The sequence below is a fragment of the Petaurus breviceps genome, unplaced genomic scaffold (assembly GCF_028583685.1).
Source record: "Petaurus breviceps papuanus isolate PSGF00001 unplaced genomic scaffold, PetGlider_PUasm1.0 172, whole genome shotgun sequence".
NCBI lineage: Eukaryota > Metazoa > Chordata > Mammalia > Diprotodontia > Petauridae > Petaurus > Petaurus breviceps.
In genome coordinates this window covers 4,143,012-4,169,821 of record NW_027185755.1, presented here as the reverse complement: position 1 = coordinate 4,169,821, position 26,810 = coordinate 4,143,012, and the positions used below count along the sequence as shown (strand labels likewise).

At 52.0% G+C, this 26,810-nt stretch overlaps 2 protein-coding genes across 8 annotated transcripts in view; one reads left to right on the top strand and one right to left on the bottom strand.

Moving 5' to 3' along the window:
• Positions 1 to 4,385, top strand: part of PRKCSH (PRKCSH beta subunit of glucosidase II) — a 16,290-nt gene extending 11,905 nt beyond the window's left edge. For all 5 annotated transcript variants that reach the window (XM_069083011.1, XM_069083015.1, XM_069083012.1 and 2 more), the window contains exons 13-18: positions 796 to 865; positions 2,475 to 2,564; positions 3,090 to 3,164; positions 3,296 to 3,395; positions 3,497 to 3,652; positions 3,929 to 4,385. In XM_069083011.1, the coding sequence (XP_068939112.1) occupies positions 796 to 865; positions 2,475 to 2,564; positions 3,090 to 3,164; positions 3,296 to 3,395; positions 3,497 to 3,643 (482 nt within the window). In that variant the 3' untranslated portion in view covers positions 3,644 to 3,652; positions 3,929 to 4,385. The remainder of the gene's footprint in view (positions 1 to 795; positions 866 to 2,474; positions 2,565 to 3,089; positions 3,165 to 3,295; positions 3,396 to 3,496; positions 3,653 to 3,928) is intronic.
• A 3,387-nt stretch (positions 4,386 to 7,772) lies between these two features.
• On the bottom strand, positions 7,773 to 26,132 carry ELAVL3 (ELAV like RNA binding protein 3). Of its 3 annotated transcripts, none has more exons than XM_069083016.1 (7): positions 25,829 to 26,132; positions 20,645 to 20,864; positions 19,795 to 19,898; positions 18,324 to 18,477; positions 10,817 to 11,042; positions 10,201 to 10,239; positions 7,773 to 9,442 (listed from the first exon to the last, which is right to left on the bottom strand). In XM_069083016.1, exons 1-7 carry the CDS (start codon positions 25,835 to 25,837, stop codon positions 9,091 to 9,093), a joined length of 1,104 nt encoding a protein of 367 aa, XP_068939117.1. In that variant the 5' UTR covers positions 25,838 to 26,132; the 3' UTR covers positions 7,773 to 9,090. The 3 variants fall into 3 exon arrangements, with proteins under 3 accessions (XP_068939117.1, XP_068939119.1, XP_068939118.1); XM_069083018.1 differs by having other exon boundaries at positions 7,773 to 9,421; XM_069083017.1 differs by having other exon boundaries at positions 20,645 to 20,861.
• Positions 26,133 to 26,810: the final 678 nt, after the last annotated feature.

The window sequence follows — 26,810 nt, the reverse complement described above, 5'->3', positions numbered from 1 at the left end:
GGGGGGGACAAACCCAGGGCTGGCGGGGGCGGTCTAACAGGAGGGTAATGGCTTTCACATGGTTGTCTCCTGCAGTGGGGCTCTGAGAGTACCAGGGCCTTTTGCCTGATATGAGCCCCTGTCCCATTGAGTCCCCAGAGGGAGGCTGGGGCCCAGGGAGAGGGCAGAATTATCAGGATTGGGGTGGGAGGGAAGCATTGGCTTTACCTTCCTGGATGACTGGATTAAGACCCTTTGGGACTTAGGCAGGAAGTGTCCCAGTCTGAGGTCCTGGGATGTTCCCTGGGTGCTGCCTTGTGACAGCACAGAGTGAGCGTTTTGTGGCCCCAAAAGACAGCTACAGTGTTGGGGGAGGGGTCCTCAGTTATGGGAGATGGGCAGGTCCTATTCTGAGGCTCAGATAACTTTGAGCTTTTGTCCTGTTTCTTACCCCTATTTCCATGCCCCTTTGCTCTGGTGTCTTGGGTTTGGAGTTTTAGGACCCCTGTTCAGATCCTGCAACCAAGAACAGCTGTATGATTTTGGACAAGTGATTTTGGACCTCTCTGGGCCTAAAGTATGAGTGTGTAGATACCATAGGACCACATCTGGCTGGCCACCTGTTGTCACTTAGTTCCTTGAGCTAACAATGTGATTTTAAAATGTAAAAACCCTTCTCAGCTTGTTGATCCTATACCAGATGCTCCTGAGGGGCCTTCCAGACCAGTGATTGCCTCCCTCAAGATACTAAGGGGGGAAAGAGATGATCTGATGTAGCCCCCAGCTCACCTTCTCTGGGTGTTTTGTGTCTTCCAGCGGCCCAGGAAGCTCGGGACCATTTTGAAGAAGCCGAAAAATCATTGACAGAGATGGAGGAGTCTATCAGGTATCTCCCTGGTCAGGGCCAGAAGAGAGGCTGTCCCTGGTGAAGAATGGAGTGGGAAAGCAGGACTTGGGGAGGGAAGGGGGGGGGAACTCCTTAGAAATGCCTTAAGAGAAACCTTAATTTCTCCCCCCACCCCCCCCCCTTGTGAAAGATAGAGCTTTCCTCCCGCCTCCTTGTCCCCAGGCCTGAGACAAAAGGCACAGAGACCCCTGTGCTGCCCTCACAGGCCATGCCACTTTCTCTAGCATTAAGTACTCAGTTGTATGCCAGGGAGATACAGATGAGATAAGCTACAGGATCTGCCCTCATAGACTTGACAGTCTTAGGTAGGACTTGAGACGCAGATGCACAAAGATTTGGTACAGAAGGGTATCCACACGTGACCCCTGGTCTTGGCAATCCTAGGGGGAAGGAGCTGCAGTCACTTAGACCTTTGATCCCCTAGAGGACTTCAGTGTGGATTGGGGCTGGGCGTGAACAGAGGCCTTTTCTGTTATCCCTGGGCTCTTAGTGCAGGGTATTTGGTCTGGATGCTTTGCTCTTCTGGTATCCATTTTTTCCTCGTGGTTCTCATGGGGCATCCCCCCTTCCACCAAACCGTCCTCTGGGATGTGGGGGGCGGGGCAGGGAACAGCAGTCTCTTGTTATAGGTGGGGCAACTTGATCTCATCACGAAAAAAGAGAATCCAGGGGCTGTGGACAAAGTGGATGCTGGACACTGGGTCTCCTGACTTCCCTGATGGGGCTCAGTACCCTTGTGGAGCTGTGATCAGACTCCCAGGGCCGGGAGGTCTAACAGGAGGGTCGTGACTTTCACATGCTTGTCTCTTGCAGTGGGGCAGAGGAGGCGGCAGACACACAGATAGACTCCACAGGAGGGATACCCATGGATATCAGCAAGACACAGGGGGCAGGGCCTTAACAAGGGCCCTCCCAGATGTCCTCAGTGGAGCTGAGCTGCTGTGGAGGAGGTGGGGGTGGAGGAGAGCCCAAGCCTCCTGGGATTTGGGGCTAGGGCTCTGTCCTCTCCTGCCACCACCTCCAGTAGGGCCCCAGGATCCCAGTAATTGAGGGTAGTCTTGGTTACAAGAAAGTGCAGAGGTAACCTCAGTAAGGAATCCTGTCCCTTATGTTAGAGAGAAAAGGATGGTGGCTCCCTGGGGCCCCCTGAGTTAGAGCTGGGGCTGGGGTGAGGGGAAGACAGTGACCAGCTGGATTAGAACCCTGGTCATTGTGGGGGACCAGGGGACCCAGAGGCTTAAGTCACATGTCCTGAATTTGGAGTTGGGGGAAATCATAAAATTTAGGATTTGAAGGGCTCTAAAAATAGAGCAGAAATGGACCTTCAGGCATAAAAGGACCCTATACCTTGGAATGGGAGAGCTGCAAAAGACAGGGCATTTTATCAGTAAGGAAGCAGGTCTAGAGAAGACTAGGTTAAAGACCTGTCCAGGGCCATGCAGGAACAGTAGGGCCAGGATCCAATCTAGGCCTCTGCCCCCTGTGTCTTGCTGATCATCACTTTGGCCTCAGGGAGGCATCCTGACCCAAAGTGGGGAAAGTCTCCTAGGCCACCCTCTGACCCATCCTTCTTGCTGTCCCCCTGCAGGAACCTAGAGCAAGAGATGGCACTGGACTTGGGTCCCAGTGGGGAATTTTCCTACCTGTTTGGACAGTGCTATGAGCTGTCCACCAATGAGTAAGTGCCTGGGGTGTGGCAGCATCTCTGTACTGCACTTGAAGACCCCATGAAGGCGGGAGGACGGGAGGGTGCACCATGGGCTGTGGTCCAGAGTGACCCAAAGGTGGATTCTGAATCAAGGGCCTCCCTGGTCTTGGCGGGGAAGAAAAGAGAGGGAGAGCTGGGGATGAGGCCTTCCCTTTTCCTCCTGACACACCGTCCTGGCTGTTTCTGTCTTGTCTTGGAGCCTGGGGTTGGGAGTAAAACCCCTGAAGGGGAGATCATGTGTGTGTATGCACCCAGATCCCAGGAGTTGTGCTTCACCACCCCAGAGGCGATGGAAAGCCAGGATGCCTTACAGATACCAGTCAACCTCCCCCCTACACACACACCTCAGAAAGGAGGGGCCATCTGAGAAGGAGGCCTAGGCCACTTCCATGAGGGCTCTGATGGCTGCTGGTCTGTCAGAATATTTCAGCATGGTATTTTGGCAGGCCCTCAACCCCCACCCTGGCTCACTAATTCCCCCTTCTATCTGTGCAGGTATATTTATAGACTGTGTCCTTTCAACCGAGTCACCCAGAAACCTAACCATGGTGGTTCTGAGACCAACTTGGGGTAAGTGTCCTCCTTTCCTCAGCTTCATCCCCCATGGCCCCACCACTACTGTGTCTCAGGACTCTGCCTCCCACCTCCCCTCCTTCCCTCACCCCTGTGCCTCTGGATCTCAGCCCACCTTCTCTCTGCAGCACGTGGGGGTCCTGGGATGCGTCAGAAGAGGATAAATTCCGAATCATGCATTATGAGCATGGGACTGGCTGCTGGCAAGGCCCCAACCGCTCTACCAAGGTGAGGGCTGTGGGAATTGGAATAGGGGGCGGGGCATTCTCAGTGCACCCTCTCCTCCACACACACTGACATCCCTCGGGTTTGGGGGATTGGGCTTTCAGGTGAAGCTGGTGTGTGGAAAGGAAACTGTCGTCACGAGTGCCACCGAGCCAAGCCGATGCGAGTACCTGATGGAACTGGTGACCCCAGCTGCCTGCCAGGAGCCGCCACCAGAGACCCTGGGGGATCCTGACCATGATGAGCTCTAAGCCCCCCAGGTATGGCTGCTCCCCTCCCCCCAATCTGGGAGGCCATGTGTCATGCTAGAGAAAAGCCCTGCCAGTGGGAGATGTGTCATCCTTGAAGGAGGTTGGGCAGGGCCCTAGACTGTGATTTCCATCCTCTACCCTAATTCCCTGGGTCCGGGCTTCTTCCTTTCCCAAGCCCTCCCTCTCTCCTCTTTCGTGGCCTGAGGCAGCTGCTTCCAGGAGTGTGGGGTGTAGGGCCAGCCCCCACCTCCCATCTGTAATCACCTTTCTCATTCTTTCTTGCAGAATCCCAGGGGAGAAGCTAATCCCTCCAGGACACATCTCCCTCCTAACCCTGACCCAGGATATGTGCCCCTGCCCACCATGGCTTTTTGGGCTAGTGCAGGGGGCTCTGCCCCCTGAACCTTCCTCCTTGTAAGGCTCATTGTCTTGATGAAGAGAATCTCTGTGTGCCTCCTCCTGAAGACCATGAGGCTGCCTTCGATTGTGGATGCCTCCCTAGTCAGAGCCATCCCCTGGTCTAGCTGCTCAAGTGACTAGAACACTTGGCCTGCCCGAACCCCCTACCACGTTGGCAGCTCCACCCACTGATGGGTGACTTGATACCCTCTCACCCTGTCCAGGCTCCAGGCCCAGGTGGCACAGCTGGCTGTGTAGCCAGTGAGCAGCACCTGCTGGGGGTGGGGGGGGGATCCTGACCTCACTGTGACCTTGACACAATAAACTCAGATCCTTCCCCATGGCTGCAAGTTGGCTCTCCTTATTCTCGATGCTGGAGGAGGGAGGGCTGGGGCAGGGAGGGGAGAGGGGCCCTGCCCTGCTAGGCAGCAGTGGACTGTGTCCAGGTTCAAATCCTGCCTCAGACCCTTGGCAAATCACTTAGGCTCTCAGCCCTGGTTTCCTCCTGTAAAATGGGGATAGTAATGGTGCTGCTAAAATGTGCTTTGTTGCAAACCTTGATATAGAAATGCTGGCTGTTACTACTACTCCACCTGAGTCTCTGGTTGCCTTACCTCCACCACTGAGTATTTTATCCCCATTCTAGAGATGAGAAAATGGAAGTACATGAAAACGCTAGGCTGGGGCTAGCTCATAATCCCACAGCCCTAAGTGTCTGAGGTGGAATTCAGGCTCCGGTCTCCTCAAGTCTGAGTCCCAACCTTAAAATGTAGAAAAATGAAGGATGTCCAAGGCACAGATGCCAGCCCTCCACTCCCCCCACTGTACACACAAGTACAAACAGATGCTTGATCTCTCACATATACGTTCAGACACATACCAACAGACATGCTCAATCTCTATCACACACACACCGTAAGATTCTGAACTTTTATTTTCTGGCATGAAAAGTACAAATAATCCAACGATTCCATGTAAAAGTCTGTTACAGCGTCAGGCCTGTAATCCCATAATAAATAGTCTAAACTCAACGCAAAGTGTTTTTTTTTTTTACAGTTTTTTTTTTGATCCTCCAACATTTACTCTGTCATGATTTGAAACCATCCGAATAAATAACAGGATGAAGTGAGGAGGAGTGGGCAGAGCCCTCTCCTGCCTGCCAGCCCCCTCCAGGGATGTGGAAGACCAGGGGCCCCCTCCCCTCCCCTCTGGGGAGCCCCAGCCACTCTGGGGGAAGGAGGGGGCCTGGCCATGGGAGCCTGGCTGAGTTTAGTTTAGTTTTAGAAAAAAATATCCCAAGCTGTGTGGGTGGGGAGGGGATGGGGAGAGCCAGGCTGGGGGGAGGGGGCTCTGCCTGGGGAGTGGGAGTTTGGAGGAGGGGGGAGCGGGGAGGGGGCACCTCTCTCTCCTGCTCAGCAGAGCCCGGCCCTAAGGGCCCCCGCTGCCCCCCCCCCCCAAGCCCCCAGCCCGCCCTTATTGCTCCGAGAAGCCTCAGGACACGCTGCACACACGTGTGCACATACGTGCTCACACGTGTCAAGGGCGGGGGGGGAAAAGCCCCAAGAAACAGGGGGGGGGGGGGGGGGGGGGAAAAGGGGGAGGGGGGGGGCCCCCGGGGGGAGGGTCGGGGGGGTTTGGGGGGGGGCCTCTCCTATCCCTCCTTCCCTCAGGGTCCACCCTGCTCTGGGTCTGGGGAGAAGGAGGGTGGGTTAGAAAATTCACAAGAATAAATAGATCCGCGTAGATAAACAACAAGCTTAAGTCTTCACCAGCTAATAGAATGAGGACTGAAAAAAGTACCCAACAAGACAAGAACAAAATCATAGAGCACATCGAAAACCGCACCGAAGAAGCGTCCGCCCGGATCCTGCCGCCCGCCCGCCCGGGCCGGCCTGGGCGCTGGGCCCCCGCCAGCCGCACTCTGCAGTTACTCGGAAGAATTCTCATCCAACTACACTTTTGTTCCCTTGGATAAATAAATTAGGCATAAACCACTTCTCAGCAAATTAAAAAAATCTGTCCTTTAACTTGTGGATAGGATGAAGGAACAGAAATATACACAAATGTCCTCACGCGGCCGGAATAATAATAAATAGTTAAGTTAACAATAAGTTAAAACTACAAGAAGCTAAATTCTGCAAAAAGGTGTAGTAAGAGTTATTGGTGCCAGTTTCTCTCTCTCATTTTTATAGGGTTTTTTGTTTGTTGTTGTTTGCTTTTTTGTTTTTTTTTTATTTTTTTATGTTTTTTGTTTTTTTGTTTTTTGTTTTTTGTTTTTTCTCGCAGCAGAAGCTCCACAGACACCTACAAACACTGGGGGAGCACAGGACGGAGGGAGCGCAGGGAGGGGGTCCAGGCCCCAAACTAACGCCTAACGGGAAACAAGGAAGAAGCTGACTTGGGTTAATGGTGTCTCACTGAACTGAGGCTGAGCTGGGCTGCCCCAGCTGGGGAGAACGGAGCCCGCAGACCAAGGGGGCCAGGGCCAGGCCACGGTCTTTGCTTTTGTTGAAACGAAAAAACAGAAACTATAAATGCACATTCCAGACGGGATGGGAGGTGGAGTGGGGGGAGGAGAAAGGATGGAGGGGATGGGGAATGAGGATCTCTGAGGGGTGGGATGGGCCAGGGTCAGGGCCTGGGCCTGGGGGCTGCCTCAGTTTCCCTGAACCAAGGAGAGGTTTGGGAGGGACCTAGGTGAGAGTGTGTCAGGGTGGGTAGAGGAGGTCAGGTGTGTCTACTTCCCTCTTTGTATTGTTCCCAAAAGGTGGGTTTGAATGGGAGGGTGGGGCCAGCTCAGGCCCCAACAGCACCAGGGCCAGGGCTTGTCCACTTTGGGATAGGGAGGGATGTTGGCTGCCCAAGGTCTGGGAGACAGTCTCACCACCTGCCTCCCAAGGAGAGGCAGGCCTCCTGTGGCCCAGCCCCACAATAGGGGGAATAGGGATGGAAGATTGGTGTCTAGGAGACCAGGACTGTGTAGCTGAGGGGAGTGGCCGGCACTGACCCTATGCCTTTGGGACCACAGGGTTTGGGGGATGAGCTCCCTCCCATCCTGACTCCCACTGGTTAAGGGGAGGTACAACTTTCTTCCCAAACAATATGGTCATTGCTCCCACAGCCCTGACCCTGACTAGGGCTAAGATCTGGGCTTTGGGCCCCTCTTGGCACTGGCCCCAGCCCCACTGGTTTGAGGGAGAGAGGATGTAATGGCAGAGGAAAAAGAAAGAGCCCCTGCCTCCACATACACCCCATTCTCTTGGGCTCCCCCAGAATGAGCCCAAGAACCAGGCCCTGGCCTGAAGTCACCATGGCTTGGCCTGGGCCCCAAGTCAGGATGTGCTGGGAGGCTGCCCAGCTCCTGCACTCTGACCTAAGGCCAGGGGGGCCCCATAAGCTGACACAAGGGGAGGAGGAGATGGCTGGGGCTGGGGAGCGTGGACCTTTGGCCCCTTGGGGCCATGCCCAGGGAGGCTGAGTGTCCCTCTGGTCCCTGGTCTGGCCCCAAGGTTAGTTCTGAGCTAGTATGTTAAGTCCTTCCATTCTGGGGCTCCCTTGAAGGGAACCTTGAGGCAGTTTCTAGAAAGGGAGTTGAGCAGAGAGGGAGTGTCGGTGTTGTCACGTGTGGTCCTGTGTGTTCATGTATGTCTGCAAGTGTCTGTATGGTGGAGGAAAGTGTCTGACATGCGTGGGTGTGATCCTGTGTGACTGATGGCCCCTTGAGTATGTATCTGTATAACTGTGTGATCCTGTGTGTTTCTGTGTGTGTGTGTGTGTGTGCGTGTGTATCTCAGGTATGACACTCCCAGGGTGCCTTTCAGGAGCCCCTCTTCCCCTCCCCCTCCAGGCCCCAACCTCAGCCCCATCAGCCTCACCTGCCAAAAAGCCTCTCATTTTTTTTTGTCTTTTTGTCTTTTTTTTTTTGTCAAGTTCAAGAATCCCCAGTAAAAATTCTCCACAAGGTCTTTTTCCCTTTTTACAAAAATAGAGTTTTCTTTTTTTTTCCCCTTTTTTTCCATTGTGTTTCTGTTTTCAGCTTCTCCCCCCGCCCGCCTCCCACCATCTCCTGGGGCCAGGCCCCCTTCTCAAGGTCTCTTTTTTTGGGGATTTTTAAACCTGTTCCTTTGCCTCCCTTACCCCTCCTGGTCCTGGGGCCTGGAAGGGCAGGGATCCCAGGCAGAATCTGCCCGGGATTATGGGGGGCCCTGAACCCCCACTTCCTCTGACTCCCCAGCCCCGGCTAAACCACCAGGTTTTTGCGTCTTCGGTTTTTGTTTTGCCGAAATAAAAGAAAAAACTTTCAGAATGACTGAAACCAAGAGCTCAGTGCTCAGGAAGATCTAGAGAGAATGAGCAAGTGAGCCAGTATCTGGGGGGGGCAAGAAAGAAGGGGGGTTCAGGAGGGGCCCACCCCCACCCCCAGCCCCTCTCTAAGGCCAGCTCCTTCCCCCGCTCTAGCCCAATTTGCTCCCTAGTCCCCGGGAGGGTCTGGGGCAGAGAGGGGAGGGGGCCATTCATTCCACTCTCCGGTTTCCAGTCCAGAGAGGGAGGTTCTGGCGCCCCCCAGCCCCCGCCCCGCCCCTAGCAGCAGTGGCTGCAGCGTGTCCTCCTGTCTGTCAGTCGACATCTGTCACGCTGCAAGGGAGGAGGGAAGGGGGAGCAAAGGAGCAGGGGGGGCCAGGTTGGGGAGCAGGGGAAAAGGGGTGGGATGTTCCCATAGGAACACTGGGGGGGGGGGCAGGGCTAACACTGGGGGGCCAAGGGCTGCTGCTGGGGTGGGTTAGGGGTCGGGACTGGGGAGTCAGGAGGGCGACCTAAGTTTGGGTGGCTGCTTCCTTCTTCGTGGGGGGTAAGGGTGGGGGTCTGCTCAGACGTCTACCCGTCCATCCGTGAGTCTGGTCAGTACCCCCCTCCTCCCCCCACCTCCCCGAGCTCGGCCCAGCTCAGATTCTCGGCCCTGCCCACCCACTTGCACCCCGGCCTATCTGCTGCCCTGGCCCGCCCCGTCCAGCCCAGCCCACCTGGCCCACCGGCCCACCCACCGACGCTCACGCCTTGTGCTGCTTGCTGGTCTTGAAGGAGACCTGCAGGATGCGGTCACCCAGGCGGTAGCCGTTGAGGCTGGCGATGGCCATGGCGGCCTCGTCGTAGTTGGTCATGGTCACGAAGCCAAAGCCTTTGCACTTATTGGTGGTGAAGTCGCGGATGACCTTGACGTTGGTCACAGCCCCAAAGGGCCCGAACAGCTGCCACAGGACGCTCTCATCTGCCTCCGGGGACAGGTTGTAGACGAAGATGCACCAGCCAGCGCCCGATGCGCCCCCCGACAGGCTCACACCCGCCAGGCTGCTCATGCCGTCGATGGTGATGGGCGAAAACCTGGCGATGAGCGACAGGGGACTACTCTGGGTGTAACGCGGGTGTCCGGCCGGGGGGGCCGGGAACCAGCCCGACGAGGAAGGTTGGGGGTGGCAGCGGGAAGGGGATGGGACAGGGGACTGACTGGCTAAATGATGGGGGGCAGGAAACAGGGAAGGTGGTGGAAGAAGGTGGGGATGGGAAATGGGAGGAGGGATCTAAATGGAGAGGAAATGAGCATAGGACACGGGATGGGAACCAATAAAAGGACTGAGAATGGGGGATTGAGAGTGGGGGGCAAGAGAGAGGGGAACCAGAAGCTAGACAGGATAGACAGAGATAAGATAGGGAGGAGGGAACAGAGGGACCCAGATTCAGATGTGTAAAAGAGTTGGTAGAGAACAGGAAGGGGAGCCAGATGAGACAAGATGGAAAAAGAGAAGAATGAGGACTAGGGACTGTATGAAAGATGGGGATGAGGATGGAAGAGGGGAAAGATGGAGCTGGGCCAAGGGAGAAAGGGTGAGAACCTAGGGTGGGGTTAGGAGTTGGTCCGGGATGGAGACGGAAGATGGGAGCTAGGGATGGGGGACAGAGCTGGGAAAGGGGAGGAGGAGGCTCTGAATCCATGAGAAAGCTGGAGGACAGACATAAGGAGCCCCATGGCAGCAGCCCTGGCACCCAGGGAGGGGGTGAGCTTGGTGCATGGAGGTAAGGGGAGTGGGAAGAGATCAGGGGTGTCCCCAGGTTAGGGGGAGGGGAAGGGACAGGAAATGAGGGGCCCTGGGGGAGCCAGTTACCTCTTTACGCCATAGGCCATGTTTAGCAAATTGTCCAGCCTGTGGGAGGGAGGGAGGAAGGTCAGTGACTGAACTCTGGTGGATGGGGAGGTAGAGGATGGGTGGCCTGCATGACTTCTATGCTGCCTACCCCTTGACATATATGTGAGTGTGCATTTGACATGTCTGATGGAGGAAGGCACTTGTGAGTAGGTCCCCTTCAGGCTTACAGACCAACATGGGCAGGGTTCAGAGGGTTGTCCTTAGTACTTCCCCTCCCAGCCAGGGCACTGCCTGGCACGGAAACTCACATGGCCCAGCCTCAGCCTGGGTGCCCTTGTGTCCAGTGTCCAGGACAGTTTCCCCTCCCTGACTGGAGCAGCCTTTAAGACTATCTTTTCCTTCCCCACTAGGGCCTTCAAGAGCCTAGCCTAGGACCTAGATTCAACCTAGAGATCATCCCCAGAAAGTGATAAGGGGAACATGACTTGGGAGATATTTGTAGAAAATTGGGGTTACTGTTTGAGAGAGATGATGGATTCTTTTATTGGTGGTGGGCTTTTTAAATTTAATTTTATTTTACTTTTCTTTTTTTGAGAACAGGGTAAGGGGGAGGATCTGACCCAAGGTATCTCACCTGAACCTCTGTGTCTGGTGGTGCAGGGGTCCTGCATACCGCCGTGCTGAGGACTGGTAAAGGTGTGTGAGCAGGGCCTGGCCTGTCTTCTGGCTGGGGTTGTTGGCGAACTTGACAGTGATGGGCTCACTGGCGCCTAGTGGCTTCTGACCATTCAGGCCCTTGATGGCCTCTTCTGCCTCAATCCTCTTGTCAAACCGAATGAAGCCCACGCCCCTAGACACACCTGTGCAGGAGGGGAAGTGGGTGAGGAGCTCTGATTCTCTCCAGCCCTGTGTGTGGGGAGGGGCTCTGATGGCCCCCTCCCCTGTAACATGCCAATGCAGGAGAGAGAGACAGTGGGGAGCTCTGATACCCTTAAACCTCAAGATATGGGTGGCTTCTGATGAGGAAGAAAAGGGGAAACTATCAAAAGAAAATAAATAGCTCACGTTTCTATAGAGCTTTGAGGTCTACAAAGCACTTTACCCACAACTCAGTGAGTTAGTACAAAGGTTTTTATTCCCATTTTTACCAATGAGAAAATAGACTCAGAGGTATTAAGTGACTTGCCCAAAGTCACAGGATTGGGGAATGTCAGAGATGGGATTTGAACCCAGGATCTTCTGACTGAATCCAGTGTTCTTTGCACAAAGCCATATTAATTCTCAAAGAGCCCAACTTGGGAATGCACAGGGAACCACTTAAAATCTTTCAAACACATGTACAGAAGATGGAAGTAAGGTCAGATAACCAAGAATGAGTTTTAAAGGGTGATAGTTCCTATAAGAATAGTTTTAGGAAATCAATGATAAAAAGGTTTTCTTTTTTAAAGTAAATTTTATTGATATTTTTACATTTCCTACATTTCCCAGTGGATCCCTTCTCTCCTGCCCCCCTCCACCTCCCAGAGAGCCAGCCTTTATAAGAAAGAATGGAAAAGATGGGGAAAGAGAGCAATTCAGCAAAACTAATCAATACATCCAGAAAAAAGCTGACATTATATACAGTGTTCCATACCCACATTCCCGCACCTCTACAATGAATGGAGGGGAGATGTTTTTTTTTTTTAAATATCTCTTCTTTTGGGCCAAATCTGGTCCTTTAAATATCATAGCATTCAGGGCTAACTGTTCTGTTGTTGTTTGTTCCATTTCCACTGTTGTGGTCATTGTATGGATTGGTATTTTTCCTGTTTCTGCTTACTGTGTTTTGCATCCATTCATTTAAGTCTGCCCATGCTTTTCTGTATCTATCATACCCATCTTTTCTCACAGCACAGTGATATTCCCTTACATCCACATCCTACATTCATTCCCCCATCAATGGACATCTACTTGACTTCTAGTTCTTTGATACTACAGAAAGTGGTAACCTTTTTAAAAAAAAAAAAGTCAATCAATTCAACAAAATATTTACAAAGCACCTACTGTGTGTTCCACGAATTGTATTAGGTGCTAGGGATATAAGGACAAAAGTCAGTCTCTGCCCTCAAAAGCCTTAAGCAGGAAAGACACGACAAGAAAGTAGATGCCCATTCACTGGGAGGGGGCTAATCAAATTCTGGCATGTGAATATAATGGGATGTTACTCAACTGTAAGAAATTATGGATGTGAAGAATAGGGAAAAACGTGGGAAGACAAATGAGACATGGCAAAGGGATGTGAGCAGAAAAGGGAAACAAACCTAGAGAAAGCAGAGCCAAGTAAGGAAAACAATAGACACAAAGACTATAACAACATGAACAGAAAGAACAACAGCCACAATAACAACAAACCCCACAAAACTCACTTCTGTGAAATTCTAGCTGACCAAGCTTGGCCCCAAAGAAGAGATATGAGAATACACCTGCCCCACTTCTACAAGGTGGGAGATCATAAGTGGGAAACAATTGCACATGATGCTGGCCTAGGTCCATGTGCTGATTAGTTTTGCTCAATTGTGTGTGTGTGTGTGTGTGGGGGGGGGGTTTCCCCCTTGCTCTTAAATTGTTGTTTTCATTGTTATAAGGGATATTATAAGAGATGGCTCTCTGGGAGAGAGAGAGGGAAGAAGATCAATGCAATTAGAAATTAAGATGATGCAAAAACAAAATATAGCAATAAAAATTTCCATTAAAAATCACAATTTTCAGAGTTTGAAAGCACAGCAGGATTGTGAAGGCCAGCTGCTATACCAGGGCTTCTTAAAAAGCCAGGCTGGAGGAAAAAGAAAGATCAAAGGCGGGGCCCTTTTTTCACAATGATGGAAGACACTGAGAAGGGGCAACAGATAAAATGTAAAGCTATTTCATCACTCTCATCTTGTTTCTTTTTCCTCTGAGGACAATAATCTTTTAACTGAGGTTAGACTAAATCTGGACAGACAAGTGAAATGGTAAGGTAGCCTGTAGCTATCCTCAGCTGAGCTCTAGTCATTAAGATTCGATAATAGGTAGTATTTATATACTGCTTTAAGGTTTGAAAGCTGCTTTACATATAATATCTCATTTGAACCTACTGGGCAGTGAGGTGGCACTGTGAATAGAGCACTGGCCCTGGAGTCAGGAGAACCTGAGTTCAAATCTGACCTCAGACACTTAACACAAAACTAGCCATGTGACCTTGGGCAAGTCACTTAACCCCCATTGCCCTACTTTCCCCCTCCAAAAAGCTGGAGAAAAGTCCAAATTGATTTGAACCTATTATTGTAATTATTATTCCCATCTTACAGATCAGGAAACTGAAGCTGAGAGAGGTTGACTTGCCCAGCTGGTATTATCTGAGGCAGGATTAGAATTCTGGTCTTTCTGACTCCAACTTTCCTTTCCACTATACTACCCTGGCTTAACTACTCAGCTCATGAGCTGAAGGAACTGTGGGGTATAAGTGTTGAACTGTAAGAGATCTCCTTAATCACACAGATTTTACAAGACATCTAACCCTTAAAAGAGACCAAAGATAGTAAGAAAGGTTCTACATAAGTCAAAATACTCAAGGCATTCCTTTTTGTGGTAGCAAAGAATTGGAAACAAAGTAGATACCCATCAACTGGGGAAGAGCTAAATACATTGTGGCACTTGAATGCAACAGAGTATTGCTGCCCCAGTAAGAAAGAACATGAAGAATTCCAAGAAGCATGGCAAGGTATCTAACAGTGCAGAGTCAAGTAAGCAGAACCAAGAAAACAATATACAAAATGACTACAGCATGTAAATGGGAAGAACAACAGCAACAAAAAACCTTCAGGTTGTGTTATTGTAATGACTAAGGGCGGCCCCAGAAAATACAACTCCCTTGTTTTTTGTTGTTTTTTTAAATAAAAAAAATTTTTTTGACCAAGGTGGAGAACTAAGAGAATGGAGTATTGCATATATTGTCAGATCCCACTGATGTTTTCTGACCTTTCCCCCCCCCCTTATCTTTTTAATTCTTTGTTAAGAGAGATAGGTCCCTAAGGGAAAGGGGAAGGAGTAACATATTTGGAAATGAAGATAATGTAAATCAAAAAGATATTCATAACAATTAAGCTTTTAAAAAATTATAATTATGGAGAGTAGGAAATGTGTTGGACTAGAGAGAGGCAAATGTCCTGATTTTTTAAAAGGGAAGAGGTTAACGGTCTTCAAACTCAAGGTCTAACTAAGCTTAACATTGGTTCCTGGCAGTATTCTGGAATGATTACAGAGGAGGTCTGTGACTACTTACAATGGAAAGTAGCAGTCACTAACAGCCAAGAATAGGTTCATCAAGGGCAGTCTGAAAAGCTTTTCCTTTTTTGACAGTGTTATTAAACTGATTAAAATGGAGAATGACATCGACAGCTCTACCTCAATGTCCCACAGGCATCTCAGACATCTCAGATTCAACACGTCTAAACCATCCTATTTTCCCTTAAGCCCCACCCCTAAAATCTCTATTTTTTTTTTCCCAAAGGGCATCACTATCCTTCAATTCATCGAGGTCATTCACAATAATTTTTACTCTCACTTCACATAGCCAATCAACTGCCAAATCTTGTGAGAGTCTTCTTAGCATCTATCACAATCTAACTTCTTTCTACTTATATGGCCACCTTGATATTTCAGACCCTCTTTACCTCTCAACCTAGACTACTGCAATTATTTACTGAATGTAGGGTTTCCCTACATTCACTGTCCTTTCTCCAATCCTCCACAAAGTTGATGGATATTTTCCAGTGCAGATCACACTATGTAATTTCCATGCTCAAAAACCTCAAGGGCTCCCCATTCCTGTAGGATAAAATACACATTCCTCTCTTTGGTATCTACAATCCTTCACAATCTGGGTCCCAATCATCTTTTCTTAGGCTGATTACATATCACTCCCCATTACACCTTCTAAGTTCTAGCTACAGTGGCTGATCTCTCACCAAAGAGCTGAGTTCCATACACTATCTGTCAACTATGTTCTCCCTTGTTGTCTCTAACTCTTGGAACCCCTTGTCTCTTTTTGGGTCTCAGCTGTGGTACCACCTTTGTCAAGAGGCCTTTCTCAATTTCTCCAGGTATTAGGGCCACCCCCATACTCAAACCGCTACATCTATTTTGTATTCATCTCCTGTATTTATTTGTCTGTGTATATTGCCATAACAGAATCTAAGCTCCTTTGGACAGAATCTGGCTCACTTTTACATTTGAATCCCCAGCACCCATGCTTAGCACAAAATGGATACTTAAGTGCTGATTGACTGACTGATTGCTGTACATGAGTCTACCTAGATTTCTGTAAGGTTTGGCAATCTCTCTCAAGACATCCTTGTGGGGATGGCTAGGCAGCATAGTGAATAGAGCACTGGCCCCGGAGCCCCAACTGCCCTGCCTTTCCCCCTCCAAAAAAGCAAAACAAATAAACAGAAAGACATCCTTGTGGACAAGATGTAGAGATAAAGGCTGAATAGAGGATTCTGAAATTATCGAATGACCAGACCCAAAGAATGATGCCTTTTTGCACTGAGGTCCATCTAGAGAGAGGTTTCTACAGTGGAGGGCCCCAAGGACCTGACATAGGCTTTGAACTCTTTAATATTTTTATCAAAGACTGAGATTTTGAAGGCATAGATGGCATACTTATCAAATATTCAGGCAACAATGCTGAAATCAGTTAAGACCATTAATGCACTAAGGGACAGAAAGTATATAGTCACTGTTTTTGGACCTCAAAACCTGCCCCTCCTTGGGACCTCCATGTTTATGTGGCTCCACCTTCCAAGATACTCAAGACATAAAATCTGAGTCTTATTTCAATCTCTATGAATCTTCATTTCTAATCAGTTGCCAAAATCCTTCTACAATCCCTCTTCCTTCTGTTTCCTTGTTTCTGCTTCCATTGCAATTATCTGAACTCAGTCAGGTCCTCTTTTCCTCTCTCTGGGACCTCTGTATTAGGACCCTTTACTGACTTCCTCCCTGAAGTCTCTCTGCAGTTGAGCTTAACCTTCAGAATGTTGTAATGTTCTCACAAACTATTCTGATCATGTGATCATGCTACTCAAAAAACTCATGGCCCTTCAAGAAAAAGCATTGTCTCTTTAGGTTGAAATTCAAGATCTTTACAACCTGGCTCTGAATAACCTCTTCTAGCCCTGCCTTACACTCAATCAGTCAGTGAACCAATAAATGGTTATTAAGCACCTACTGCATGCCAGGCATTGTGTAGTTAACATTTTTGACATTCCAACTAAACAAGACTGCTCACCAGTAGTTTAGAATCCCAAAACATCTTTGCTAGAATGATGGGCCTGAACAATAAGAGGTCAATCACTTGTATGACCTCTGACAAGTAATTTCTCTTCTCTAGGAAGCTTCTTCATCTATAAAATTAGGGAATTGGACTGGATGATCTCTGAGGTACCTTCGCTCTAAATATATGCTCCTAAATTTAGTAGGGACAAAGGACTTGAGTCCTAGTCTTGGCACATAAGAGTCACAATCACAGAGGAGGACAGGCATGATTATGCTTGGATCTTGGCATTTGGGCAGATTATAAAGCTCCATATTAGTTAACATTCTAATGTGGAGATAAAAAAATATCTCATGTGCTGTTAGGATATACTCATAGTAGAAAGAGTGGGGACTAGAGGCTCTGTACTTCTATTGGAATCAGGAAGACCCCTGGGTCTGTCACTTCCTAGTACTGTGAACCTGGGCTCATAGAACTTCTATGAGTCTGTTTCTTCATCTGTGAAATGGGGATAATAATAGCACCTGTCTCCAGGGACTGGCGGTGAGGGTCAAATGAGATAATGTGTATGAAGTGCCCTACAAACGGGAGTTGTTATTATTCCAGAGTCCAGATTACTACTAGGTTCTGTGTCACTCAGACCAGGACAGGCTATATCTGGAGAACTGTCTTCAGTCCTGGGTACCACATGTTAGGAAAGCATCAAACTGGACCAACAAACTGGAGCATGTTCAAAGGAAGGTGACCAAGAGGATGGTTAACTCAGGACATGTAAACATCCTGCTCTTTCCATTAGTTGAAAGAACTGTGAAGAGTTAACTTGGAGAAGAGAAGGGGATGGAGGATATGAGAACCGTTTCCAAGTATTTGAAGGGCATGGAAGAAATAGATTTGATCTACTTAGACCCTGAGGGAAGGACTAGGAACTATGGGTGGAAGGTGCAAAGAGACACATAGGTGTGTGAAAAGAATTTCCTAACAATTAGAACAATCTCAGAGTGGAGATTTTCAAATAGAAACTAGATGAATCCTGTCAGAGAAATTCCTATTTAGACACAGGTTGGATTAAATGACCTCTGAGATTCCCTTCTAAATATTAGACTCTTTTACCTTACTGGGTAGGGAGGGAGATACTTGAGGCATCTAGATACCCTTCCCCTCCCCCACTGCCCTATGCCCAAGGGCACATATGTGGGGGAGGAGAGAAGAGGGACAGAGACAGAGAGGGCCCCTGGTGCTTGAGGGACCAGATCAGTGACTCTGATCAATACTTAAATCAATACCCTGCAAAGTGCAGCTCATCGACCAATTCTGCCCTGAGCAGGAGAAAGAGGAGGGGCCCTCGCTGTGGCACAAGTGTCTTAGAACTGGGCACTCAAACCCCCTTTATTCTGATGCCCCTTTCCCCTTATGATCAATCAGGCCCCTAAGCCTTAGACTCAAAACCCATCCCCCTTCTGGAGTCACCTCCTCTCCAGCCCTCCTTCCCCTTCCCCTGCCCCCTTTGCTTTGTACCAAACTGAATGGTCTCCTCACCAGGCTAGCACACTGGGCCTATCAGGCATTTTTACCCTTACCTCTCTGGCCTGAATGAGTCTGTGCCAGGTATGGGTTAGAGCCCTGAGGGAAAATCCTGAGATTGAGTTCAGTTCCAAAGATAAGTTGTTGGCAGTATGACTTTGGGCAAGTCCAGACCTCAGTTTCCCCTTGTGTAAAATGAAGGGGTTGGACTATATATCTGATCTTTGTGACTCTGTGAGCTCCTAGAGGGCCTCTGATGAACTCCCCACTCCCATCTTCCCCCTCCCACCCTTGGGCCAAATGAGGCAGGATGGACTGTGCTGACCTGTGACCTGATCTACGAGGATTCGGGAGGTGATGATGCGCCCGTACTGGGAGAAGAGCTGCTCCATTTCCTTCTGGCTCATGGTCTTGGGGAGGCCACTCACATACAGGTTGGCATCTCTGATGGAGGCTGAGCTGGGCCGGGCGTAGGACACCTGGGGGTATTAGGGACCCATGCAGGATCCAGGGCCAGTGGGAATGAGGGGATAACCCCTGGCTTAGAGTTCACTTGTCCAACCACCCCCACCCTTCCCTTCCCATTCTATAGACAGGGAAAGTAAGGACTAGTCTGGGGAGAAAGGAGCCCTCCCTATAATCAGTCACATAAGCAAATCAAAGGAAGTTCCAGAAGTAGACCACCTGGACTTCCTGAGCCAAGCCCCAGGCAGGCTTCAAAAGCCTCTGTTTCCTAGTAGCCTCAATGTCCCCACAGGCAAATGCCCAGAGTCACAGACATAGGAATTTGGGGAGGGGACAGTATTTTGGGGTGGGGTGGAGTGTGATAGGGCAAGTCAAAGCACTACTAAGTTTCCATGGAAACTCCAATCAAATGCTCATCTGTATTTCCCACCTCCTGGGGTTGGGGAGTGAAGGGACCTTGATTTTGAGGAAACTCACCCTCCCCCATGGTGCGGAGAAGTCACCTCTGAATCTCTCCTTTCCCCCACCCAGATTTCTAGGGTAGAGACCCCTTTCCCCTCTAGTTAGAGAGAGACAGTTACACAGAGACAGGATCAGGAGAAAGACATAGACGGAGACAGAGGGAAAAAGAGTCAGTACCGAAAGAGACAAAGATATGCAAATGAAGAGAGAGAGAGAGTATGGGAGAGTTAGGGAGAGAGTTGGGGAGAGAGGGAAAGAGGGGGAGGGAAATGGAGAAAGAAGAAGAGGAGGAGAGGGAGACAAAGACAGAGAAAGACATGGACAGACTGGGACAGGAGACAGGGACATATTGTCAATGAAACAGAAACAGACCTGAAGAGAGATGGAAGGATAGAGGGAAAGCCCTGGGTGGGGGGTTTTAACCCAAGGTTTGACCCTACTTCTCTTCGGAATCAGCAAAAACCCAGGTGTTCAGAAGCTGGGCCTCCCACTCTACCTAGTTCCTTTCCTTCTCTGATGCAACTGTGATCCTCCCCCACACCCCCCCACCCCAACAAACACACACACACTTACTCACTCGATCGATCACACACACTCACACTCACACAGAGGCAAAAACTCACACGGACACAGACAAAGGGGGAGGGGCGGGGCCTGTGGTCACTAATCCCCCTTCCCCCCACCATGCCCTAATTAGGCAGCTCAGGCACCAGATGGGCCCCTCCCTCCATTTCCATGACAAAAACATGGAAAGTGCCAAGCCTGTCCCCTCCCCCATCCCTGACCCCGGGTCAGCCTTCTGTCCGCCCTGCCTGGGGCGCAGGGGGCTGACCCCATTTCGGGGAGCAGGCTGAGCTCAGGGGGCTGACCTTGATGGTCTTGGTCTGCAGCTTGAGGCCATTGAGGGTGTTGATGGCTTTGTCCGCATCATTGGGGTCCACGTAATTCACGAAACCGTAACCCAAGCTTTGCCCTGAGGGGAATGGAGGGAAGGGATGGGGGTAAGAGAGGGGGACAAATAGCCTTCATAGTCAGAGACAGAGTCCCCTAATAATAGCTATGATTTATTTATGTGGTGTTTTAAGGTTCACTAAGTACTTAGATTATCTCTTTTGATAGATTCTGGAATCCCAAACTTATATATAGTTCCCAAATCCCAAACTCAGATCCCTCAAAATCTAAACCTCTAGGCTATCAAAATCCTGAGCCTGGAGGACAGTGACACCAGGGCAGGATTCTAAAGCATCCTGCTTTTGCCCTGTGACCTCAATGCCACTACCCCCTTTTCCACCTTAGACCCATGACCCCTCTCTCTCTCCCTGACCTCTTCCCATCAAGATCTTCACCCTCCCATATTCAGGCTGGGTCTATGGCACTGCCCCTTTCCCCTCCCACCTGTGACCCTCTTTTCCCCTTCCCTGGATCAGGATCTGTGACTTCATGCCACCTATGACCTTGTCCCTCAAACTCAGGACCATCTGGGACCTCTTTCCTTCACTTCCTTCCCTTGGGCCACCTGTGATTTCATCTCTCCTCCCCATTCATGACCTCCCCACCCCTCTCCCCATGGCCACCCACTAGGGCTTTGTCCTAGTCTCTTTTCTCATTCTTCTTTTCCCTAGGGCCACCTGTGGGCTCATTTTCCCTTCTCCAGTCCTGACTTTGCTCCCTTTGGGACATTATCCACCCCCACCCACCTTCCAGGGCCAGGGCCCTCACCTGTGATCTTGTCCCGAACCAGCTTGCAGGACTCAATCTCCCCAATGCTGCCAAAGAGGCTTTTGAACTCCTCCTGTGTCATGTTCTGGGGCAGGTAGTTGACAATGAGGTTGGTCTTGCTGTCATCCGTGGCTCCATTGGTGCTGACAAGCGGCCCATTGGGCAGGGCCGTAGGGGGGGGGCCGCCGGACACCTGAGTCTCCATGGTGCTAATTATCTGCTGGAGACAAAAGGTGTCATGCCAGGTGAGGGACCGTGGGAAGGGAGTGCTCAGGGACTGAGGGTCCAGATTTAAGACCACCTGGTGTTGTGGAAATGGAGAGTAGACAAGAGAATATGGGACAGAGTTGGGGGCCCAGTCCAGTTTAAGTTTGAACTGGAGAGCCCCAAAACCTCCCTAAGCACAGAACTTGAAACAGCATGGAGGGAGGCAGGTGCATAAAGACCCAGTAGCATAACCTGTGAACCCCAAGGTCTGAGGCCCACATTTGCCACCTCCATCTGCACACACACACCCCCCCTCTCAGAGTCCCACAGCCCTGAACACATCATGGCCTTCCTCATGGTAGAGGCCAAGTGATCATCCTCCCCCTCCTCCCATCCCCAGAGAGGTTGTTTGGGCCTCCCTAGAAGGATGCTCTGCCATAACTTCCTCCTGCTCTGCATCCCAGAGCACTGACCTCACCCCAACCCTGAGACTTAGCAGTTTCAATTTCATCCAGGACTGAGCTGGCTAAGCCTCTAATGGGGATCAGATCAAGACAGGATTCATCCCCTCCCTGCCCCGCCTGCATCAGTCCAGCCTGGCATATGGCCCCTGTCGGGGGTGGGGGTGGGGGAGGGAGGTTTCCATTGCTGGGAGAAGAGCCACATCCTGACCAGAGAGAGACTTGGAAATAGTGAAAGACAGAGAAGAAACAAATACAGAGGCAGAGACATATATCTGCACAAGGCTGCCCAGAGATCCAGACATGCATTCAGATGATCAGAGACATGTGTAGGGAATGCCCAGTCACTCTGAAACAGAGGCAAGAAATGATGATGATGCCCACGGACACAGAGATGTAGAGATCATTTCAGAGAGAGGAGAGTTAAGCATTCTCAAGAAAGAAAACAGCAAGCCCCCAAGCCTTCACATACTCTCTCTTGTATTTTTTCTCTCTCTTTGGACTGCAGAGAGAAGGCCTTGGCTGGTTGCCATGGAAATTCTACACTGGACTAAGCTGCAGCACCCCACTACCCCAGTCCTAGCTCAGCTGACTATTTTCTCCCTCCCCAACAAGTTAGAAACCAAATATTGTAGGCACTTCTCCTCCCCCCCTCCTCTACTGGGTTTGGAGTCAGAGGACCTAGGCTTGAATCTGGACTTTGTCACTTACTATATGTGTATGGCTTTAGGCAAATTACTTCTCCACTCTGGGTCAAATCAGTGTGCTGTTCTGTAAAATGAGAGGATTGATGACCAATAAGGTCTTCCAGCTCTAAATTACATAATCTTCCCTATACAGAGAAGTCCCAAAACAGATGCCCCCACAGACCTGCTGGAGAGATTTCTCCATACAGAGAGCACCTACCTCCCTAGTAAGTAACATTTGGGAAATACTATTTCAGCAACAAACACACCTGAGGCATTAGGAAGTTGAGATTCCCTGGCACACGACACAGAGACACAGAGACCACAGACATAGGGAGACAAATACAGAGACACAGACACATACAAACACACCCCATCATCCCCTCCTCCTCCCAACAATGGGGCATTGAGTGGTGGCGTCAGCGGCACGAGGGCTGCCTGCCACCACCCGGCCTAAGGCTCTGGCATTCCCACATCCCCACCTCTTTATGCCTAGAGAAAAGGGGATCCTAGAATTCTGGTTTACATTTGTGCTATAAAGGTTTCTTTCCCTGACTATGCCTTACTCTCTTCACAGTCCTGCCTCAGTTTACTCTCAGGGTAGCCCTCCCTAAGGCAATTATCCTTCTTTCTTGCCTCACCCCTACCCCCTAGGGATCCACATTCCTTACAAACACCATGAAAATTTGATAAACCTTCTCAAGTTTTCATTTTCCAAAGGTCTGACCCAACCATCTCATGCAACGCCCTCCCCTCAACAAATTATGTTAGGGGTTAGAGGGAGTTTCAGCTGTTACCTCCAACAATTCAGATGTTCCCCAGGGTAGGCTCCCTGATCATATGTGAATCCTGAGTCTCATATAGCATTTTGCCTTGGTTTACTCAGGAAGGGGAAGCAAAAGCCCCAAAGTTTGACATGGGGGGGTAGTCCTTGGTTCTAGGGAAAGGGTCTTCTCTGCACAGTCATCTATTTGCCTTTTTCATCACTACAGAAGAGATGGGAGAGGACAGGGGATTAAGAGTACACTGCTTCCCAATTTCTAGGAATATATGTACCCCTGGGGCCTCTGGAGAGGCAGGAGAATTGCTAGTCAAACTGAATCCTGGCCCCAGGATAAGAGGTTAGTATGCAACCTCACAGGCAAAAGATCTTGGTAGGGAGACAAGGGGAGCCAGAAAGAGTGTGTACAGACTAGGAGAAGATACAAGGAGAGAGGTGCCTTGAGAGTCAGAGGAAGAAAAGGGAGAGGGAGGTAGAGGAACAGGAAAGACAGAGACAGGCACAGAGAGGAGGCAGAACAGAACCTCTAAGGACAGGAGTATGAGAACAGAGCTGGTAAGGATAGAAATGGACAAGTACAGATATGGTGGATGAGACAGGCAGGGAAAAGAAAGCTGAGACAGGGAAAGGGACAAGGAAAAAGGCACCTTGGCTGGAATAGAGACACTGGAGTAGTGTCAGGGCAGAGAGACATTAGGGGTAGAGACAAAGCAAAGGACAGGATCAGATAGGCACAAAGAGAGGGGGAAGGACTAGGGCCAGAACCAGAGGCTGGGGAGTGGAAGTCGGGGAGGCTGGGAGGGTGTGGAGAACAGAGTCAAAGATAAGGAAGGGCGAGGTAGGGACAGAGATACAGGTCTAGAAATAGGGACTTCAGAGATAGACAGCAAGAAAAAAAAGAGAGAAACAAAGGAAGACAGTGAGTCCAGGTACAGAAGGGAGGTCGAGAGAAAGAGGGCTGCGGGCAGGAAATCACTTTCGGGATGGGCGCTGGGAGGAGCTGCCTGGAACCCCAACGGGCTCGGGGCGGGGCCGGCGTGGGCGGGGCCTGGAGGGGCGGGGCCGATGTGGGAGGGCCTCAGAGCCCGGGAACTGGCCAGCTCCCTGGTTGCTGAAAACCTTCAGGCCTAGCCCGGCGGGGCGAGGCATTGTGGGGTGGGGTCTGGTTGGGTGGGGTCTGGCGGGGCGGGGCCGAAGCACGAAGACGTGAGCGCCTTCTGCAGCCCCCGCGCCCGCTCCTTCACTGCTCGGCCCGCTCAAGGTCACCCCGAGGCAGAGCCCGAACCCCTTAGCCCCAGGGCTCCCAGCTCAGTCTGAGGCCACTCCCCCTGTCGGTCACTGGCCTCACTAGGTCCTAGGGGTGGGGATTGAAGCGGGTCGGGGGGGGAGTGCAGAAAGGTGTCCTTCAGACACTCCCTGGGTGGGGGGCAGAGGCTGGATGGCAGGTGGATTTAGGACTAGAAGAGTGTGCCCAGGGATCGTCCTTTTTCTCCGAAGGAACCCGAACGGGGACGTTAGGGGAGGGCGGGTCTAGGGTCTGCAGGACTGTGGTCTTCCAAAGAGTTGGGGGGGGGGGATTCTCGGAGGTCTCGAGGGTCTTGGTCATAGATGTGTGTGTCCCTGAATTGGGAGGCTTGGTACCGGGGGTGGCGGCTCAGGGTCTTTGAGGGGCGTGGGGTTTGGGTTGGTCCTACCCCTGCCGCAGCCCTCCCTTCCCCTCCTCTGCTGCTGCATCGATGACCCTCACCCCCCATCCCCCACCCCCACCCTCGGTTCTTGGTCACCCCGGGAAGAAGATGGGAGCCCCCACCCTGGTGAAGCACTTCTCCCGACTCTTCTTCTTCCCACTCCCCCCCTGTCACTACCCCCCCCACCCCCGCCCAAACCCGAGGCGGCTGCGAAGGCGTCCGCGCAAGACGGCGGCGGCGGTGGCGAGAAGAGCCGAGAAACAAAGAGATGTCTCGGGCCGGGCCCGCGGCATTCCAGCAGGGCGGGCACAGCGCCCCCGGCCCCCCCCGCTCCTGGCCCCCGCCCCTCCTGCCGCAAGGTCGACCGGGCGGAGGACAAACGCCGCCCCCCCTCAGCCCCCGCCTGGTCCAAGACCCCAGAATCTCGTTGTAAGCCAGTCCTTGGACACACCCGCCTTCCCCCCTCCCCCCAGACAGCAATAGCGCCCCCGCTCAGTGGCCCACTCCTTGAGTCTGCCACTGCCGCTCCCCGGGGCCTTGCGCAGCGCAACGCAGCCCCACCCGGCCCGATTTTCCCATTCAGGCCCCATCTCTCCATCTCCATCTCCCCGGGTTCCATCCCCCAAGGATGCAGGCTCCCATTGGATCTAGGCCCACATCTTCATCCATCTCTTCCCGTTCTTCCCCACCCCTAGCTCCCCCCCCCCATAACGCCGAAGCTGGAGCTTGAATCCAAACCCATTTAACCCCCCCATTCCCTGAGGCCCCATCCTCATCTCATTTTAGTCACCCCTCCCCTTCACCGGACTTTCGGCCCATCTCTATACAGCATTTCCCCAATTTCAATACCAAGAAGATTCCCCCCTTAACCTGAGCTCGGACTCAGGCCCAAGCCTATCCGTCGCTTCCCCCCCCCCCCCACCTTCCAGGCCAGTCCCCCCCCCCCGCCCCCCCCTCTTTATTACCACCTTTCCCCCCCTTCCCGGCCCCCCTTTCCTTCCCCCCCCTCCCCCGCCCTCCCCCCCCCTTTCCCCTTCCCCCGGGCCCCCCCCTCCCCCCCCCCCCCCCCCGTCGTTTCCCCCTCCCTTCACCCTTCTAACGCTTGGGCCCATTCTTACCCTCCCCCCACAAGGCCCATGAGGCTCCTGAGTCCGCAGCGCTTCAGCATCCTCAGGCAGGAGGAGAAGGGGGAGGGGACCCAGCTTGGCCTCACCGGGTGGGGGTGGGGGGGTGAGGTGGACGCCCAGCAAAACGACCCATTCTTCACTTCCCTCCTCCAAATGCCCTATCATCCTCCAAATCCGCCACCGCCCCCCCCCTCCATCCCTTCCCGAGTCGCTCGGCGGACAGAGGATACCTACAGTGACCATTCTTCTGGGTCCGGCTGGCGCGGTTTTGGCTAGAGGCGGCTCTGGGGGGCCCGGATTCGGGCGTCCGTCAGCCCAGAGGCCCCGGCACCATGCGAGGCCCGCGGCCTGAGCTTCACCGCTCGTTAACTCCGGAGGCGGCCGCTCCCTCGAAGAGGGGTTGAGGAACTGGGGGACAGTCGGGAGGACCGAGGATAGCGGCGGCAGCAGCGATCCAGGAGGCCCAGCCCTGATGGGGAGGCGGCGGCCGCGGAGGAGGGAGAGGCGAGAGCGTGAAGATGGAGTTGGGGGGGCGGCGGCGTCGCGGGGGGCTCGGGAGGTGGCGGGCGGTGCCCCCGAAGCCGCCTCCGGCTCCAGCCGCGGCGGCCGGGGGGGGGGGGGGGCCCCGGGGAGGGGGAGCTGCGGTTCCCAAAATAAATAGCGATGCTCCTCCCTAGCCGCAGCTGTAGCCGCCGCCCAGCCCCGGCCCCAGCCCTGCTTGTCCCCGCTCCCCGCCCGCCCGCCCGCCCCGGCCCCTGCCCCGGCCCGCGCTGTGAGCTGCGCGCTGTGTGTCGCGGCGCCGCCGCCCCCGGCCCTTTATACCACCAGCTGCCGCCGCCGGAGCAGCTCATTGGCTGCTCTATGCAAGGGTTCCCCCCGCCTCCTCACCCAGCTACCCTGCTCCCCCTCCCGGCCCCCAGTCTGCTCGGCAGGTGGAGGCAGAGACGCGCCGTCCAGGCCCCCCGCAGCCCTGCTGCTCCCCAAGTCTGACTACAAGTCTATCTCTTGAATTTTAGTCTCTCCTCTCTCTGGCACTGCTCCATTAATTCCTTTCCCCCATCCTCATTTGTTCTTTTTAGTCCGACATCTATCCACTTTACTCTCTTCACCCTACGACGGCGGTCATCTAGAACAGCCCTGCTAGATTCTGCTAGAAAGTAGTCTCAGGAATTCTGGATCCCTCTTTCTTTATATGTGGGGAGGAAGAATCAGAGCT